This window comes from Armigeres subalbatus, chromosome 2 (genome assembly GCF_024139115.2).
Source record: "Armigeres subalbatus isolate Guangzhou_Male chromosome 2, GZ_Asu_2, whole genome shotgun sequence".
Lineage (NCBI taxonomy): Eukaryota > Metazoa > Arthropoda > Insecta > Diptera > Culicidae > Armigeres > Armigeres subalbatus.
In genome coordinates, this window is record NC_085140.1 from 420337631 (window position 1) to 420356757 (window position 19127).

The 19127-nt window shown below is 37.1% G+C and overlaps 1 protein-coding gene across 1 annotated transcript; it reads right to left on the minus strand.

The window, feature by feature from the left end:
- Window positions 1-653: 653 nt before the first annotated feature.
- On the minus strand, window positions 654-12061 carry LOC134217736 (uncharacterized). The gene is made up of 7 exons (XM_062696548.1): window positions 11860-12061; window positions 11090-11636; window positions 10574-11032; window positions 10112-10519; window positions 1233-1390; window positions 1010-1168; window positions 654-926 (listed from the first exon to the last, which is right to left on the minus strand). Exons 1-7 carry the CDS (start codon window positions 11903-11905, stop codon window positions 829-831), a joined length of 1875 nt encoding a protein of 624 aa, XP_062552532.1. The 5' UTR covers window positions 11906-12061; the 3' UTR covers window positions 654-828.
- Window positions 12062-19127: the final 7066 nt, after the last annotated feature.

A 19127-nucleotide genomic window follows, 5' to 3' on the forward strand; every position in this document is an offset into this window, starting at 1 on the left:
ATATATTCAGTGTCCACAAGAATTCCAATTAAAAATTGTATCACCTTTATTGAATTGATCCAATTTACCAGAGCTACATTTGTCTCGTCATCTTCCCCGTACGAGCCGTCCCAAAGCATGCCAATAGTTGCTTGGCATAATTACCTACTTTTTGTCGTATTTTTATTTTTCGTTTATCCACCCGCCAAAATCCGAATAATGACCATCAGGCCACTTTGCACCGAGAAAAAACCTGCAGGTTGATAAAGCAATGAAATTTTTATCGCACCTTCGCTTCGATACCGTTTCGATGCAATTTTGGCTACATGTTGTTCGATAGTTTTGAGCTTTTACACAAATGCCGACATGGTTAAACTTGTAAAAATTAATCCACCTAGCTCCATTATTTTGTTTAAAAAAAAAAAAACAAAACGTAAAAAATAACTTGAAATCTTTACTATGACTATCAGTACACTGTTTATCATAATGACAAATATTTGTCAAGTCAGCCTGATATCCTTGTCGATTTCTAATCGGTTTGATAAATGTCCGGAAAAACTTGACAAATATTTGTCATTATGACCAACAGTGGACTGCGGGCTTATGTGAGATTTTGTGATAACGAACAGCGATTGGTAGAATGCTTTTCACAATGTTCAAGTTGACAAAAATAATTAAATCACGATGCTCATTTAATATGATATCAACATATTTTTTCCACTTGCTAAAAATAATAATCCTCATCAGCACTCGCCAAAAGTCCTAAAATTAAAAATACACCGAATCGTTTTTAATTAACATGCCAAACGATTTTACGATCCCAGTTTCCATTGGGGCCTGCCATCGTGTCTACCGATCGCCACCGATCGCCGGTCCACTGCTATGGCTGGGCGGCAGAAAGGGATTACTATTCCTGCTCCTTCTGGGCGATCGAGTTTCCGGTATTTCTGGTACAGTAAAAATAAAAAAATACATGTATCGGGATGAATTGATATGACATTTTTTTATTGGAGTATCGGCCAGGTCTTACCGTTGAAGTCCACGATGCTCGGGGAGTAGTCCAGTGGCGAAAGTGGTTCGAACACCTGCTGTTTTGGTGATTGGTGACTCCGCGGAGCGTGGTTGTTGCTGAACTTGGACGAATCATTCAGATCTTCGGCAAATGGGTTCATTGTGGAGTTGTCGTACGCTAGTTCCGGAATAAATAATGGATTATTTTCTTTGACAATATTCTCATATATAGTCCCGCTTACCATACTGGGCTTCATTAGCACGATCGCCATAAGGATCTCCAGTTGGGAATAGGCTGGGGACAATCTGGTGCGGTGAAGGGAACATCGATATATCGAATTCCTTCTTCTTCAATTCGCTTCGATCTTCATCTTGAGGCTCTCTAGTTAGCTTGGAAATTCTGTAAATTGTGTGAAGTTTTTCATGAGTATAAACTTTAAAGGCCACGCTGTTTTAGTTTGTTATAGTTTAATCTCCCTTACTGTCGATGACAACATCTTTTCGATTTATTAACGATTAGGTACATGTAGGATATTAACAACATTAAATTAAATATTCAGGCTACTGTAACATACAAAATTAGTATTTAGATGACTACCATCATAAATACTAATTTTGTATGTTATCCATTATCATCAAACAGTCGGGTATAGCTAATTGTGCTTTATTGTTCATCTTCAAAAGAAAATATTACAAACACGGCTACCGGAAGTTTGAATAGACTGTGTTGCGACTGTGAAAATACCCACAGTGAGTTGATTGTCTACTTTTGCTTACTACGGATGTACGAGATTAGATTTGGTTTGATAAACTTTCTGTTGTCTGATTCATTCAAATATCTGAATAGTATAAAACGTAATACAATTACGTACAGCTATTCATACATTTATATCAGTTATTCATACGTTTATCGGAGAATACACGTAATAATAACACAATTGGATGTCATGCTGATACGATTAGATTGAAAGACAATTCCCCTGCCCCCGAAGCAGAGATATAATTCATTTTGCAAAACGTGTGAACTTACTTGCCGTTTTGTAACGCAGTGCTTTTCGCCGTGGTCTGATTTTTCTTTGTTGGTATGTCTGCTTCTTGTGGGACAAATTTAAAAATTAATTGTGTCGGGTTTCACCTTGAATGAATTACAAAAAAAATACTTCTGGAAAACACCGTATCAAAGACATTCACTTAACATATGGTGGAAAATATCAAAATAAATTTGTATTTTCATACTGCAGGCTCGACTTTTCGCTAAGACGCCACCATTTGGAATACATTTTCAGCATCACCACTGACTGGTGGCGCGGAATCACAGCAGACACCATTTTTGTAATCAACCCTTTCTTCACATAAAATGCTAGTTCGTTGAGGTTGAATGATCTACATTCTACAGCAACCACCCCGACAACCACCACAGGGTGGCCACCAGACCGAGAAAACGGGAAAAGCGGGAAAAAGTCGTTGAATTGAATTGAAGTCACCGGGAAAAAAGCGGAAAAAACCGGGAATTTAGGACTTGTACTGAGTAATTACAAATTTATATCAGGGTAAATTATAAATTCTTCTTTTTTTTGAAGTTGATATAAGGAAAAGATTTACTCTTTAATGTTTATTACTCAGTCACATTATAACTTTTAGTGCATGGTGTGTGTGAGGTATAAAAATAAAATAAGTCTTGTTGCCTCTCTTGTATACTGGACCCTTAGTTTTGAGAATCAAACTGAAATTAAACTTAAAAGTGACATTTCAATAATTATCGGATAACCCTGCTCGCAGAACCTAGGATGTGGTGGGGTTTGACAGTGGGTCCTGGTAAATTCATCTGCATGTATCCGCAAGTAGGCCCCACGGCCCCACCAAAGCGACCGTGTGCCGCTCAAAGCGCACAAGCCCATGTCCTGTTGTCAGGTGGGACACAAAACGAACCTGACACGACGGCCCTCCGACGAGACAGGAGGTTTGCGCAGGCCCAATAAGCCGCCTGGAAAATCAATAATTACGAGCAATATAAGAGATAACGACTCGATATAATTGGCAAAGACCTAGGGGACGAATATACATGAAATGTACAAATATACATCGAATATACATATTTGGAACATGGAACTGCAATTCGCTAGGTTTCGCAGGTTGCGTCAGGATGATCTACGATGAATTACATCCCCGCAACTTCGACGTCGTTGCGCTGCAGGAGATTTGCTGGACAGGACAGAAAGTGTGGAAAAGCGGGCATCGAGCGGCTACCAAAGCTGTGGCACCCCCAACGAGCTGAGAATCAACGCGTGATTGGGTGGCAGATATTTTTGACATTCTTTCGAAATTTCTCTTTGGAATTTATTAAGGATTTTCTCCAGAAAATCTCTCTGATTTTCTTCCGGAAATTCCTTTAGCAACTCTTCCAGAAATTCCTGTAGACCTTAGAAAATTTCTTTTAAAATTCCTTAAGAATTCTTTTTGGAATTTCTCCAGAAATTTCGTTTGTAAATTCCTTCAACTTTTTTAAACCTTTGTTTCTAATTTTTTTTGTTATGCGTATGCACAGCCAAGATATTTAACAAAAAAATGGTTATCGAACGGCCGAGTTGCCGAATAATATGCAATTAATTGTCTTTGTTTCTAAGTTTTTTTTTAAATTGAAAATAAGTTTAACACTCAAATACCTTTGGAAATTTCTTCGAAAATTTCTTTAATATCCTCAAAATTAGAATATTTTCCGGAATTATTCCTGCAGGAATTTTATATGGTTTACTGAGGGAATTTCCTAAGGACTTCCTGGAAGAGGTTCCATAGGAATTTCTGAAAAAAATACAAGGGCCTTTCTGGAGGGTTAATTCCTGGTGGCTTTTCTAAAGAGATTTCCGAAGACATTTCTGGAGAAATTTTCTACTCAATTCTTGAAGGAATAACTAAGGGTATGCGATAACACACTTTTCCCAACGAAACGAAACGAAATACAGATTTACTTCCGAGACATCGAAACGATACGAAATCCAGGTCCATTAAATTCGATTTTTTTCGAAACGAAACGAAATTTTATTTTTTTCCGCGGAATTTTTATTGAATTGGTTTTACATTATGTACGCAATTCTGATTTAATTTTTTCAAAGTCAAATAACTTCTTTGCGACCAATAGAGTTATTGCCGAATTCTCGTTTATATACCATTGGCGATAAAGTAATATCCCATTCATAGTGAAGTATGTACCCCCTAATCTGATCCATTTTATATCAGTTTAGTTTTATATCAGAAGGTATATAAAAATATAGAAATTGTGGGATTTTTGTGTGTTCGAATTCGAATTCTGTTGAAAACCTTATTTTACTTAAGAATTATGTTATTATGCTGAAGCATACTTCATGTTGTCTTATCAGCATTGCTTTATAGTAATGAGCTAACTCAAAACCAGAAAATGAATGCATAGATTTTGTTTTTTATCTAGTTGAATACTCATTTATATATTCTCATCTGTCCGGTGTATACTGCCGGGACGAATCTTGACAACTTAAAACAGCTCATTCTCGGTCTATTTTCAACTAAATTGCAGAGTGGTTTCAACTGGGATCAATGGGAATAGTAGTGTTGAAATTTTAACGTCATAACAGGTGTTTTAGTATAAGTAATTATTGGTCAATGTGAATAATTGACAACAATAGCCAAATAGACATAAATTGTCCTCCCGATGACCACCGAACAGGTATAAAAGGCCAACATAGAATCTCGAAATATATTGGTTTTCCGACACCTCAAACTTCTCAGAATCTCATAATTAACTTAGAATACACCATAGTTTCTTGCTAGGGCGAAACTGGCCATGCTATGGCCACGGAACAGGTTCCGGAAATCCGGAATTTACGGTACAAAAGGACAACATAAAACAACAAAACAAATAAGTCTTCCATACATTTATTAGCATATTAGTATACGTTTACTCACTCTGCATCTTTCTAAATTGCACAAAGATATGTATTTCAGAAATTTGATCGCAAAGTTTTTACGGCAGCAGTTTGTCAGGTACGAAGAAAAAATATTTCCTTTACAAAAAGATGCACCAAAAGGCTATCATTTCCTTCCAAATTCGACTTTTTCATAAGAGGCTCGGAGACCTACAGTCTTATAGATAATCAGCTCTACGATCTGCTATTAGGAGGGGAAAATTAGTTTGACACTCATTGTTATAAGATACCAAGGAATGATCTGCATCTTTGTGAGCGCCACAGAAAAGGAATCGTTGGTTATAGTTGAAAAGCTAATTCAAGTGAAGCCACCTTGGTAAGCGACTAAATATTTATTGTAAACGAAGTTGTTTTAAAAAATCGAAAAAAACGTGTTTTAAATCAATCCAACGCAAAATCAATGGGGCGCTCTAAAAAGACTTCACAAGAGCCCTAGGAATCCACGCCACTGCTTTGCTTTTTTGAGAAAATCATACTGATCTGATTCATATATCTAAATACATTTACACTCTGAGTCTGACGTCTTAAATATTAAGTCGGATCACATTTGAAAAATAGGATAGAATCGAAGATACTTTTTGTTTTCCGCTATACATTTATAACAAAACACTGAAGACGTTTTATAGAAGAAAATTAATTACGTATTTGTCGATTTATAATACGATTATGTAGTAAGCGTTAATAAAAAACCCAGATTAATCCACCTAGCGGCGATGATGCCTTTCTCGTGCATCGCAAAATGTACTGAAAAATCACATAGGAAAGGTCAAAAAGCACTTTAGGAGGATAGATTACATTTTTCTATCATTTTGCATACTTTTGCATTAATTACTATGCATTCCCACCATTCTTGAAAAAATTTTTTTTCGGTTTTAAAATTTTTTCCAAGGGGAGACCCTTGGGAAAAAACAATGATTTTCAATAATGCCGAAATGCAAGGTCCGAGCAGGCCAATTTTCAATAGCAAACAGGGGGGCCGCATTCCCCGTCGAATGCAACTTGGTGCGAGTAAATCAGGTAATGCTAAGTTCCAAAAGTGTGTCTACAAAATTTGTACACATACACACATACACACACACATACATACATACACATGAACAGACATCACCTCAATTCGTCGAGCTGAGTATATTGGTATATAACACTATGAGTCTCCGAGCCTTCTATCAAAAGTTTGGTTTTGGAGTGAAATTATAGCCTTTACGTATATTTAGTATACGAGAAAGGCAAAAATGTATAACATTAAGTTTTGAAAAGAGCTTTTTGATTTTATTCAGCGGCGCAGCCTAAATTTTTGATAATACACGACCGTACGAGGCAAGATTTAAGTTTAAATTGCTCTCGAAATTCCGCGGAATTCCGTTAAATTTCGTTAAACGTTTGTTTTTTCTAACGAATTTTTGTAAATTAACGAAACGAAACGAAATCAAAAAATCAGATTTCGCCATGCTCAAATTCCGCGGAATTTCGTTTCGAACCACCTGAAACGAAATTTTTCGAAATACCGCATATGCTTAGAAATAACTGTAAAAGAACCAGAGAAGATTTTCTGTAGGAATATCCAAAGGAATTCTGAAAGGAATTTACGAAGGAAATTTTAAGTTCCGTCAGGAATTCGATCGGGAATTCCTTCAACCAGGTTTTTCTTTGAAATTTCCCTCAGGAATTACTTCAGAACTCCTTAGAATCTTAGAAAATTTCTTTTCTCTTCCTTCATACAGCAGTGCATTGGAAGCAGAATGGTAATTAAATTCGACTATACTATTGGGTGGAGCCGTATACAGAGCAAGACTAAAGGATAGTGGATAACTACTAATGTTCCATAAGACATTCAAATCCCTCGAAAGTTCATTTAGTAATCCCTTCGGAATTTCCTCCACCATTTGCTTTCATAATTCTAAGACGAATTTTAAGATATCTCCGTACGAATTCCTAGAGCAAATTTCCAAAGGAACTCCTAAAGAAATTACCCGCATTCTTAAATTTCTTAACGAATTTCTTTGGACATTCCTCCAAGAATTCCTCCAGAAATTCCTCAATACTCTAAGAATTTTATTCAGATATTCCTTCAAAACTTCTTCCATCAGGACTTCCTACGGATTTTTTTTTGAAGAGAACTAAGAAATTTCTTTGGGAATTGTGTATCGAAAAAAAATTAAAACGTTTTTCCTAAAACAATTCTGGCAATTTGAGTACAAGGAGGAGTGGAAGGAATGTTCAATTTGGTGGGTCACGTGCCTCATCGTGCTCCAGCTCCAGAAGCCAAGTTACCATTTTTGCATTCGCATATCGCGAGGCTAACTAAATTATACTCTATGCCCAGGGAAGTTGAAAAAAAACCTACCAGACTGGGAAACCAAATCCAACATTCATTATATTGTCGCCCTTATTTTTTTCTAGAATACCGCGGCGGTCTTACGCTCGCAGGCTCGACTGCGAAGGTAAACGTCAAGATAGCCGCCGTGTTAAAAGATAGGCAGAATTTTCCCGCTCAAAACAAAACCACGTGCTTTTCGCCAAATGACAGCAGTGTTCGATTGTATTAGTGAGAGGCAACCGGAGTCACTGAGTAGGCAAGTGCATACGGTGGGTAAGATTTTCATTGACTCTGTCGTGTTTAGTGACCGTTGCGATTACCTGAGAAGCAACCAGCAGTATTCTATTTTATCTAGAGATGCATATTGTAGATCCAGTTGAAAACCGAACTGAGCTCTCGCGACAATCGCATTTTCTCCCATTTTCGGATGTCGCAACTGCATCGCGAGTAGCGCGCATCTATGCCATAGCCGTGCGCCATCATGCGCACCACTCGCGACGCAGTTGCGGCAATCGGAAATGGGAGAAAATGCAATTGTCGCGAGAGCTCAGTTCGGTTTTGAACTGGATCTACAATAATAGTGCAGGGTTTGCAGAAATCGCTCTCAGGCTTTGGTCCGATTCGCGAATTAAAATCAAATTGAACTTAAAAATTACAGTTCAATAATTTTCAAATAACTCTGCTCGCAGAGCAAGATTACCTTTGACAGATGTTGAATCATTTTTGATAGATGTTTTGTTGGTCTTGCTGGGTAGCACCAGCCATTCTTATGAGCGGGGGATTTCATAATTTCCAAATTGTCACTTTTAAGTTTAATTTGATTTTAATTCGCGAATCGGACCAAAGCCTCAATAGATAACGAACAACGATAAAAGATAGGCAAAAACTGTTCCGAATCCTAACAAGCCATGATAACAAATGTATCAAACTTGTAAACAAGTGCGAAAAAACAGATCGGATAGGTATGCAGCCCCCACAGAAAAATGGTGATTCTCGCTTTGTTTCCGCTCATTCCGTGTTGGTTACTGTACAGCTATATAGAACAAGTTGCAATGCATCATCAGAGCCAGTGCTCCCCACATTTGGAGCTTTCTAAAAGAAATTCTTCATGGGGTATGCTTTACTACAGGTGTGGCCCAAACCCTAAAGTAGTATTTCAAGACAAAATTTTCAAAACGACTTATCTGCTTTTGTAAACAAAGATTCAAACGACGATTTGACGAATCTGATAGCTCTCCCATTCAAACCAACACCATCAACAGGTAGCGGAGACCTTCACCTACCTATTGGTGGTGTTGGTTTGCGTGGGAGAGCTATCAGATTCGTCCAATCGTCGTTTGAATCTTTGTTTACAAAAGCAGATAAGTCGTTTTGAAAATTTTGTCTTGATTTGTTCAACAAAAATTCTCTCTTTTAAGAGAGAAACTCTCAGCTGGGCTGCCGAAGATGGCCGAAGGCGACCGAATGTGACGTCACGTCTGATATACTCAGTACAATTTTTAAAACAGACGTGACGTTTCACTCCGCCCGCCCACTGTGGGTGGCATTGTTTACATTATTTTTCCGACTACTACAGACTTAGAGGACTTTGGCCCACACCTTTACTGAAGCACATCGGGTATAGCCTCCTGAATCAGTTCTCTATCATGACAGCTTGCGAAAAAAGTCTCTCGCGGTATGCTACATATCGTATATGTATACAGAGATGATAAGTGAGAGACTTGTTCATTCTCTTTAGGATTCAATCCCTGTTATAGTGTTGACTTGTAGCCACGAGTATAAGCACTAGACTAATTATTAAGACAATCTTATTATCTTATTATCTGATATGTGACATTCCATAACCTTCAAAAAGATGATGAACCACCCAATAATGCGACCAGAATGATGTTATTCCACATGAAGATACATATGATATTAGAAGTTCAACGCTACGCGCGTTGATTTATAGGCCTGTAGCCAAGAAGATCTTGGATGACCTAACACTTAACACGTCAATGCGGGTAGAAGTGACAGAGATAAAAGCAAACAATCTGCTAAATATATATTAGCTAGGTATTTAATTAATTCCTGGCAGGTTGCCTTGGTTCGGCAGATGCAAACGCACTGCATACTGTGATTTTTGTGTTGGGCAATTATCGACGTGAAATACAAAATTTAGTAGCGTGAAGCCAACCGGCGTTTGGCAAGCCGCCGACACCTTCACCGGCGTCGGCGTACGTCATTAAGTGGCGGCGGCGCACAGATCTAAGCGATGAGCATTGTGGACTTGAGGGTCGGAAGGTTGTTGTTTACACTCTACATTTTTCGCTACTGATGCCTGCTGACAGTAACATGAACGGTTGGTGCCTCCAAGATGAAAACCTTACTCGCTCTCCCATACTAAAATTCAAGATAGCTGAATCGTGAATTTGGCATATGGGAACACCTAGTGGTGTATTCATCTTGGGTGCCTTATTGATTACTATTGATTATAATATGACCACAGACAAACACACGTAACACTGATGAAATTCACTTCGTCCATGCACTTAACGTTCGTTTTAAATTCAACTGGTTGCTCGTTTCATACCCAGAGGCGCTCGCATCGTATACCTTTATATTAAAGATCTCACACTAGCGCTTTCTGTCGACATACGTACCAAACAACATTTCGTGCAACATGCACGCGAGATGGTGATACAGTTGAGTGATATTTTTTCAGGAACTTGTTCTAGCTGCTACGTCTGTTTGTATGTGATAAACGCGATGCAAAGTAGGAAAAGATGAGCCATGGATTGGAGCCGAACTCTCAGTGCTTACAAATCTGCCTCTAACTCTTACAGATCAGTACAGAATAGACACTTACCTTCTATAGTCCTTGAAGAAGTCAATCTTCCAAATGCTGTACAGCACGAATATGAACGCCGCCAGGACGCACACACTGATGGCGATCCAAATTAGCAACACCGACGAATTCTCCGGCATTTTGTATACCTCAATACCCACTTCAGCCAGTGCCATCGCTCCGAATTCATTCCACATGTGCTCGAGATTTGCCTTCGTCAGCTGATATTCCGCCTCCGGTTCCTCAGTGGTAGTCAACGGTATGAAGCCCTTGCCCTGCACAAATCTACGTTTTGTGTCCATTCCTTCCGGCTCCTCTTCGATTACTACAATGGGCCGGAGTGGAATGGCGAATTCTAGACTGACGCACTCCTCGTAACCAGGCCAGGTATCGGGACATTTTTGAACCAAAATTTTGACGTCGTCCGCTCTGTGAAAATAGTTGCTTGAGTTACTCTGAAGACTAGGGAACTGCTGGACTTACCGACATGGTTTGTACTTCAGTTGGTGCATTTCCACGAACGCATTGGAAGCGTTCGCCAAAGCCGCTTTAACGTTTGGCCACGTTTCGACTGAAACCATCATGATCTCCCTAATGGAAACCTCCCGACGGAACCACTGCAGCTCTTCACGAGGAACAATCATTTCCGTAGTAGTTGGAGTAGTGAGCGACACAACGGTACCAAATGGAGCGTACGTCAAAAAGTATCCTTTATGTGTTTGATTTTCAGAGGAGTCGTGCTGCGATACAAAATGAACGGAAAAGGTTGTGGTGTGGGGGATTAGGAAACGAAGAGGGGCCGTGTCTTCTCCTGTTAAAGTGACCCCTTTTTCTTCCTCATCGCTTAAGGCACCCCCTCTGATAAAAAGAAAGTCTGTATCGTGGGCCATGTCAATATCATGGATATTAATTTGAATTCCATTGCCGCCTGTTATCGTGTATCTGCGAGAAAGATGAACAAATGAATGAAAAGAAATTTGGATTTTGAACAGACCATACTCTTCGAAAGTGTTGACTGAATTTGGATATGGATTTGGATAGTTTGGGGACATCACAGGATGTTCTTCAGGGTGCTGTTCAACAAACTCGGCAAACCTGCTGTCGAGTCCCTTCATATCCTGGTTATCGTCAATATCTAGTGTATCAATCTCTATTACAGCACTGTCTGTGCTGTCATTTTCTCCACTAGCTTCCTCATCTCCATCGAAAGCTGTTGTATCCGTTGTGGGGGTTGTTTCACCTTCCGTTGAAGCTTCTTCGAGCAGATCTTCGTTAACCAATTCTATAAGTTTAGCGTTCACCCTAGTAATCATCCGATCATCGGGTGCGCCATAGTCATAAGCATAGTAATCGGACGAGTCTGATATGCTATCCGAATCGTTTTCATCTTCTATGCTTCCCAAAACGATCATATTTTCACCATCGTCGGGAGGGCAATTCACGTAATCATCTACCAGAGATGGTGTCACGATTTTATCATCCGACCCACTTTCGTTCGGCAGCAGATCTTGCAACTCTTGACTGAAACTCAAGTGTAGCAGCAAAGCTGTGAAAATACATATAGATAGGTACAATGGGGATTACCAGAACCATTCTGCAAGCGTGTTCGAGGTGCCATCAAACAGACGTCCCAAAGAGCTTCATACTGTCAACCACTTCGGCAAGACAAAATTATCTTATCGCTATTGGATGTTTAATTGTAAAACAGCCACCTCGCGAGTGTTCAAAACACGTCCATTAAGTGTTCAATTGCGTCTATCCAAACTCACCTAATATCGCAAATGCACTTGAAAGCTCTGAAATGGCCATACTCATGTGACTCAATGAAGCTCACTTTTCCAAATATTAACCGAATATTCTAATCCAATTGCAGACCATCCGCTTTAACCATAGTATCCCAATCAACGCCAGAAAGAAATTATATTTTATTTGCAGAATGATTTAGATGCGAGAGGTGTGCTCTCAACGGTTCCCGACAGACTACTCTTTCATCGGAGACAAAACACACGAACCTCCGAATCGATTGCAGTTCGTTATCACTTAAGAACGCGGTTCTTATCTGATAAGAAACGACACTTGAAAATAACTGCATGTTAAGGCGCAAACACACGAGGAAACACAATTTGCGCATTTTTTTTCAGTTCAAAATGCTATAGTTGAAGACTGTTGACTGTTGTCATGTTACTCAAGCTGATGATCGTGCAAAAATTATCATTATTTCATTGACTGAAGCTATTGGAAACACACCAAGTTTTAGGATAAATTTATTTCTAAAGGTATGCGGCGGCAGCTGAAGTAATTATTTTTCATTTCACGCTGTTCAGTAATTCTGAATAGACCTGTGCGCCGCCGCGCCACGCCGCCGCCGCCGACACTTATTGACGTACGCCGACGCCGGTCAAGGTATCGGCGGCGCGCCATACGCCGGTTGGCTCGACGCCGCCGAATTTCGTATTTCACGCCGATGATTGACCAACACAAAAATCACTGTATGCAGATCGTTAATTACTTAATTAGACATTAATTAAATAGCTGTTATACCTTTAGCAGATTTGTTTGCTTCTGTCACTTTTACCCGCATTGGCGTATTAAATGTTAGATCACCCAAGATCTTATTGGCTACAGAAAGCAATAATGGTTACTTGGCTTCTGAAGCTGGAGCACGATGAGGCACGTGGCCCACCAAATTGGACATTTCATTCACTCTCCCTGTACTTAAATAGCCAGAACTGTTCTAAAAATAACGGTTTAATTTAATTTGATAAACAATTCTCAAAGAAATTTCTTGGTTTTCCTGAAATAATTTCCGATAGAAGTCCTGGAGGAAGTTCTGAAGGAACATCTGACGAAAATTCTTAGAGTCTTGAGGAATTTCGGAAGTTATCTCCGTCTGGAAGATTTTCTGAAAGAATCCCTGGAGAAAATTCCGAAGGAATTCTTGGAGGAATGTCCAAAGAAATTCTTTAAGAAATTTAAGCATGTCGGTAATTCCTTTAGAAGTTCCTTTGAAAATTGCTCACTGTCAGAATTAATTGTAGGAAAGTTTTTTAAGAATCTTCAGAAAAATTTGTTTCATTTGTGGAGGTTTTTTGAAGGAATTCTTGGAGAAATTCCCGATCGAGTTCCTGACGAAATTTTTGAAGGTATACTAGAATGAGTTTCTTGATGACTTACCGAATAAATTTCCTGAAGAATTATTAAAGGTATTTACAAAAAAAAATATGTAGAAATTTTCGAAGGAGCTCTGCATTAAGTTCCCAAGGAATTCTTGAGAATATTCGAATATCCGCAATCTCAGGCGTGGTAGTGGGTCACTTTTTAGTGACTTGGTCACTTTTTTGGGCAAGTCACTAAAAAGTCTCTTTTTTTCGAGCTCAAATCACTAAAGTCGCTATTTTCAACTATTTTGAAACTTTTGGCTAATTTTAATTTTGGCCAATTCCAAGAGTTCATGGCGGAAATTGAATGACGGATCGGAAAAAAAGCCCGCTAAGTGCCTTTTTGTCCGCAAGTTGCTCTTAACTTCTTCGTGACTTAATATTCGCTTTGAAACTTGGCCAACCGTTTATTTTGGTGTTCTTATGGGATTTTCGATAATAATTTATTGAAAGGGTTTCATGTCATAGTTTATAAACTATAAGTGATGCAAACAGAATGCCCACAGGGATCTGTTGATTTTATAAGTTTTTTCAAAATTTCATTTTTTTCATTTTCAAAATTTCATTTCATATCAATTGAACTGTTTACGTTCAGATTAATATTTTCAATTTTAGTGTTTCGAGGAAACCAAAAGTGAGCAAGGGGTTGGTCGAAAGGTCATTAATGCAATCCTTAAGCAAACATGCATGCTTTCCAATTTTTGTAACAAAAAATATATCAATTTTGTAACATAAAATGAATCGAAATATTAAAATCTGCATCTGTGTTTGATAATGTAATGGGATTTGAGGTGGTTTATTGATTGCGTATCAATACTTGTGAATTTTTAAAAATATATTCAGATGATATACATCTGAAACTGAAAATGCATAAATTTTGGATACTCAAATATAAAAAATCGTGAATGTTTAAAATTTTTGATGATTTTGAATTTGATACACACCGTATGATATTCCGAACAAACTGCTTGTTCAGACATGTCAATAACAAAAAATTAGATTTTGAAATGATTCTTTGATTCCCGGCAAGAATTTGTGCTGTAACTAATTTTAAAATAACATAATTTTGACGCAAATATTACAGTTTTTATGAGACGGGGAGAGATTGTTGTTTTTTTTGTTAAATAAATTATAATTTCGATTGCCGTACAAAGCTTTTGGAATGTTTAAAAAAGTTTTGTTCTTGCTTGTTTTTTTCTTTTCTTTCTTAAAACTTCTTTTTAAATTGTAAAAGTTACATCCAAGATACAATGCATAACATAAACAATTCTAGTTTCAGTATATTTGGCCATGAAGAAAAAAAGTCTTTAGCGATAAAATATAAATGCTTGATAAGATTTTTAAACATTCCCATTTTTTTCATGGATTCATTTGTCGTGATTTCTGGTTCTTGATTCACAAAATGCCAATCCAAACGATGAGTTCATTATGTTAGAAGAGGTTTGGAGTCTCTTGATAAGTCTTGCTCCTTTTTTAATTATGGATTCTTGATAACCTGTTCTGTTGAATGAATTTCTGTTCATCTGTTGTTGAATTTGCTTGAAGTAATGAAGCTCATGCGTTTCCTTAATATTTTTGAAACCATAAGAGGGCAAACCCTTAATTGAGGGTCAAACTAAAAGGGGTGCAAGTGACAAAATCTTAGTTTTGAGAAAAATGACTGTTAAGTTTTTCAATATTTTTTCATACAAATCGTATGATGATTTAAAAAATAACTAATACACTGGGATTTTTTATTTTTTTTTACAAATACCCAACTAAGTATATCAATATTTTGACGCGAAGTTCTAAAACCAAAGCATTTTTTGCTATAGTCAAGTCAAAGTTGATCAAAACGTCACTTACAGTCAGTTAACTAACGTCACGTCAGTTAACTAACATGTTTCGTACAATGGAGTCGTTTTTACGCAGGTGATTGGTATTTCCCGTAAACTTTGTAAACTTATGTGGAATTTAACCCGCGTAAAAACTAGTCTGGCAACGCTTGTAGGAAACATACGCGCGTAGTTTTATTTTATCGGAATTGCTTAATTTTCCTCGGACACTTTCTAATTATGCTTACTAGTAAGTTGTCCATTTATGTTCGTGAAATTCATGATTTCATAATGTAGATTTACTGCTCCTCGACTTCATCCCATAGCTCCTATGTTCATCCCAAGAAAAACAAAGCAATAAAAATGAATTCAATTTGTTGCTTATTCTTGGAATTTTTTAAACAGTGAGCATACATGTTTGTGAAAAGTTACAATGAAGATTGTGCTGTATTTGTTTGTTTCGCGATAAGATGAATATATGTTTAGTGAAATATAAAAAAGGAACAGTTCCCTTTATGAATATACTTTAAAATGGGATGCATTTTTACAAGTTTTATAAAGAAAGTTAGTTTCTAAAATTCTTTATAACGTTGCTATATTTTCCATAACAACAGAGATTTCGACCACAGACTTATAAATGTGATGAGTTGAGATAATTCTATGTCTGAAAAATAATAAAACTTCATCTGAAAGTGACTATTTGGTCACTCTTTCTGGAACTGAAAGTCACTATTTGGTCCCTTTTTTCGTCAGCATTGGTCACCAAAGTCACTATTTTGAACGACATTGGTCGCTACCAGCCCTGCAATCTCGATATTTTGGGAGTTTTTCTTGGCATGTAATTTTGATTCTAGAGTCAAAACTGAATTTGATTTACTACTGTCCGGGTTTTTTGAAGAAATTCCAGGAGAAATATAGGAATGTCTATGTAAATTCCAATAGCTGTTTGGAAAATCCATTTAAAATTCCTTCGTAATTTTTTTTAAGAATTCCTTCGAATATTGCTTCAGAAATTCATTTTGAAATTCTGTTCGATAATCTTTTCAGGTTCTCTTTCGGTTATTCCTTCAACAATTGAGTCGGAAATTTCCAAGAAATAATTTGGACATTTATCCAGGGATTCCTTCAGAAACCCCTCCGGAAAGGGATTTGAAATATTTTCAGAAATTCTTTTGGAACTTCCTCCAGGAAGTCTTTAGAAAATTACTTCAGTAAACCATACAAAATTACTGCAGGAATAGTTCCGGAAAGAATTAGAATTTGGAGAAATTTATAAACTTATTTTATTTTATAAACTTATTTTTAAATGAAAAAAAAAAACACTTAAAAACGTTTTAAAAAAATGAAGTAGGTAATTAACAAACAAAATTTCGCAATAGAAATTCTGAAGAGATTTCCGAAATAATTATTAAAGTAATTTCAACGGAAATTTTCGAAGGTCTACAGGAATTTCTGGAAGAGTTGCTAAAGGAATATCCGAAGGGATTCATATAAGAAATTTGAAAAGAAGTCCTGAAGAAATTTTTCAAATACCAAAAATATCTTCCTAGAGTTTCCGAAGAAATGTTTTGAGGAATTATTGGAAGATTTTCTATTAGAAATTTCTGAAGGATTTCTCCCAAATGGATTTTCGAATGTATTCCTAAAACAGTGTCCGTAGGTATTCACATAGAACTTCTTGAAGGATTTTCCATGGGTATCTAATTCTTAAAGGAATTTTCAAAGGAATCCCTAAAAATAGTTTCGAATGAATTACTGAAGAAAATCCCAAAAGACTCTGTAGAAGAATTTCCGAAGAAATCCCTCAAGTAGAAGGAAATTCCTGATGGAACTTTTGAAGAAATTTCGGAAAGAATTTCCGAAGAAATACCCTAATAAATTTTCAAGTGAATCAAGTGAAAATTCTTGGTGAAAGTTCTGAAGGAATTCATTAGGGAAATTTTAAATTAATTCTTAGAATTCCTTTCTCGAATTTTCTGAGGAATATCTTGAGGAATTTCCACACGAATTTCTGGATTCATATCCGAAGTACAATGAACTCATGTGATGTGATGCGGAAATGTCCTAGTGGAGGATGTAATGTAAACTTTTACTGTGGAGATACAAACAAAGCTATTAGAATGTTCCCCCCATCAGTCTGACTGAGGCTAGCAATTGTACAAAAAACCCTAAAATTCATAAAAAGCATGAAATGCCTTGATTTTTTTCCTCAGCTCAAAATTCTTCACGCCGATTCACGCCGCCGCCGCCGCCGCTGAACATTGCTTACGGCGTGACGCCGCCGACGCCGCCGCCGCCGGTGTAAAAATGGCCTTACGCCGCCGCCGTTCACAAATACTTCGGCGCACAGGTCTAATTCTGAATACTTAATTTATGTTTAGTATTCCTGGCCCAAGTAACAATTATAGATAGTGGAATATATAGATGAGCGAAGATAAATCCTCTGTCTCCAAACGAACTGTCAAACGTGTCTCCAAACGAGCATAACGTCACGATTTCAATGGAAACGTTAAGGGCTGTGACGTCATATGCGCGTGTGCACGGGCAAAAAAATCGACTCAGCCATGCTTTCGCTCATCTATAGATTCTACTATCTATAGTAACAATCAGTTACCACAAATAGACATCATTGTCGAACTAACGTTTAATTAAAGTATTCGTAGCCGAACAATATGTAGTACGGAATTACAAATTGGGCAAACATTGTTGACATTTGTAACCAGCTTCTGTTCTGCTTTCAGCTATGTATCTGAATAATACTTTTATAAGCGCTACCGACTTATCTCTACAACTAGCTAAATACAAACGAAATGTATATTGAACAACTAGCTAAATACAAACAACTTAAACTTGCAAAGTTTATGCTGTTCATCGTGATGCATATGTTTATATAATTTGTTTTTGAAGCATCGAACAAACCTTTTAAACTCTACCCAAGAAACAATTCAGAGCCATAAATCAACAAGCTTGTTGAACAATTGTTGTATAGAAGCGATGGTAGTTGAACAATAAAGCATGTTTGAGAAGTTGTTTAATAAATGTTATACTGATTGAAATCACCGCATTAGTTCCCTGTTTTGTTGTTATTTGAATAAAGCATCGAATAAAAGTTTAACAAATGTTGCCCTAAAATTTCCCTGGCAGGGTGAAGTACAGTTATATTATTCACTGTAAATATACTTTATTCCACCAAAGTAAATCCTATTTTCTGTAATCAAGTTGATATTGAATAACATGTTTATGTGATGCTTAATAACATTTGTTAGAATTTGTTATTCAACAGCGCTCCCGAAGTTGTACAATTCAATGAAGTAATGTGTCTTATATTAGATTGAAAACCTTTGCATGGTTGGTTAATTGTGAAATAAGTTTACTGTATGGTAACTGTTAATTATAGTGACGTTCTTTCAAATGTTGTTCAACACAACATAATTGCTGTTGATTCATAGTCGCTGACAAAATCAATTATATTATATCTGGCTGTGCAGATGTCACTGTGCATTGATTTTTTGTGAAAATGGATAAATCTTTCAAATAGTTCAAAAAGAGTGGTACATATCATATCAGTGGTTAGTGAAAACACCGGTTTTTGTGTAAGACGCTACAAGTACAACACAAAGCAGTGGAAAATGCAGCGACATTCGCAGAACTCAAAGCTGTACCAGATCCTACGAATGGTATAAGGCTTATTTTTGCTTAATATCATAAAATTATACTAAAAAGAATAAATTCAGACCGAAACTGTTTGGTGTTGCTGTTTTCACAGTGATAGGAAACGGATGCGCGCACGGATTGACTATTGGAGGCAGATTGTTTCAGAATTCATTATTCAACGATTCTTAAACTGCAATCGAGGCAACTACATTCGATGCTCATCTGAATTTGTATAAACGTTGCTGTGCAAACGTTTTCAACAATATTGTTGTCATATACATTCTGCTGAATAAACATATTCAAATGTTGTTTATGCAATGTTTGTGCAATAAATTGTTCAATTTGGTGTTAAATAATTTATAACTACATTTAACATAGTCGATTTATATGACCTTGCATGGAGCAGCGGAA

Coding starts and splice junctions, on each gene's coding strand:
- LOC134217736 (XM_062696548.1), bottom strand. CDS start 11,905: ATGAGTATGGCCATTTCAGAGCTTTCAAGTGCATTTGCGATATTAG. Junction 11,033..11,089: donor TCAGTCAACACTTTCGAAGA/GTATGGTCTGTT, acceptor TCTTTCTCGCAG/ATACACGATAACAGGCGGCA. Junction 1,391..10,111: donor TTCTTCAAGGACTATAGAAG/GTAAGTGTCTAT, acceptor CACAATTTACAG/AATTTCCAAGCTAACTAGAG.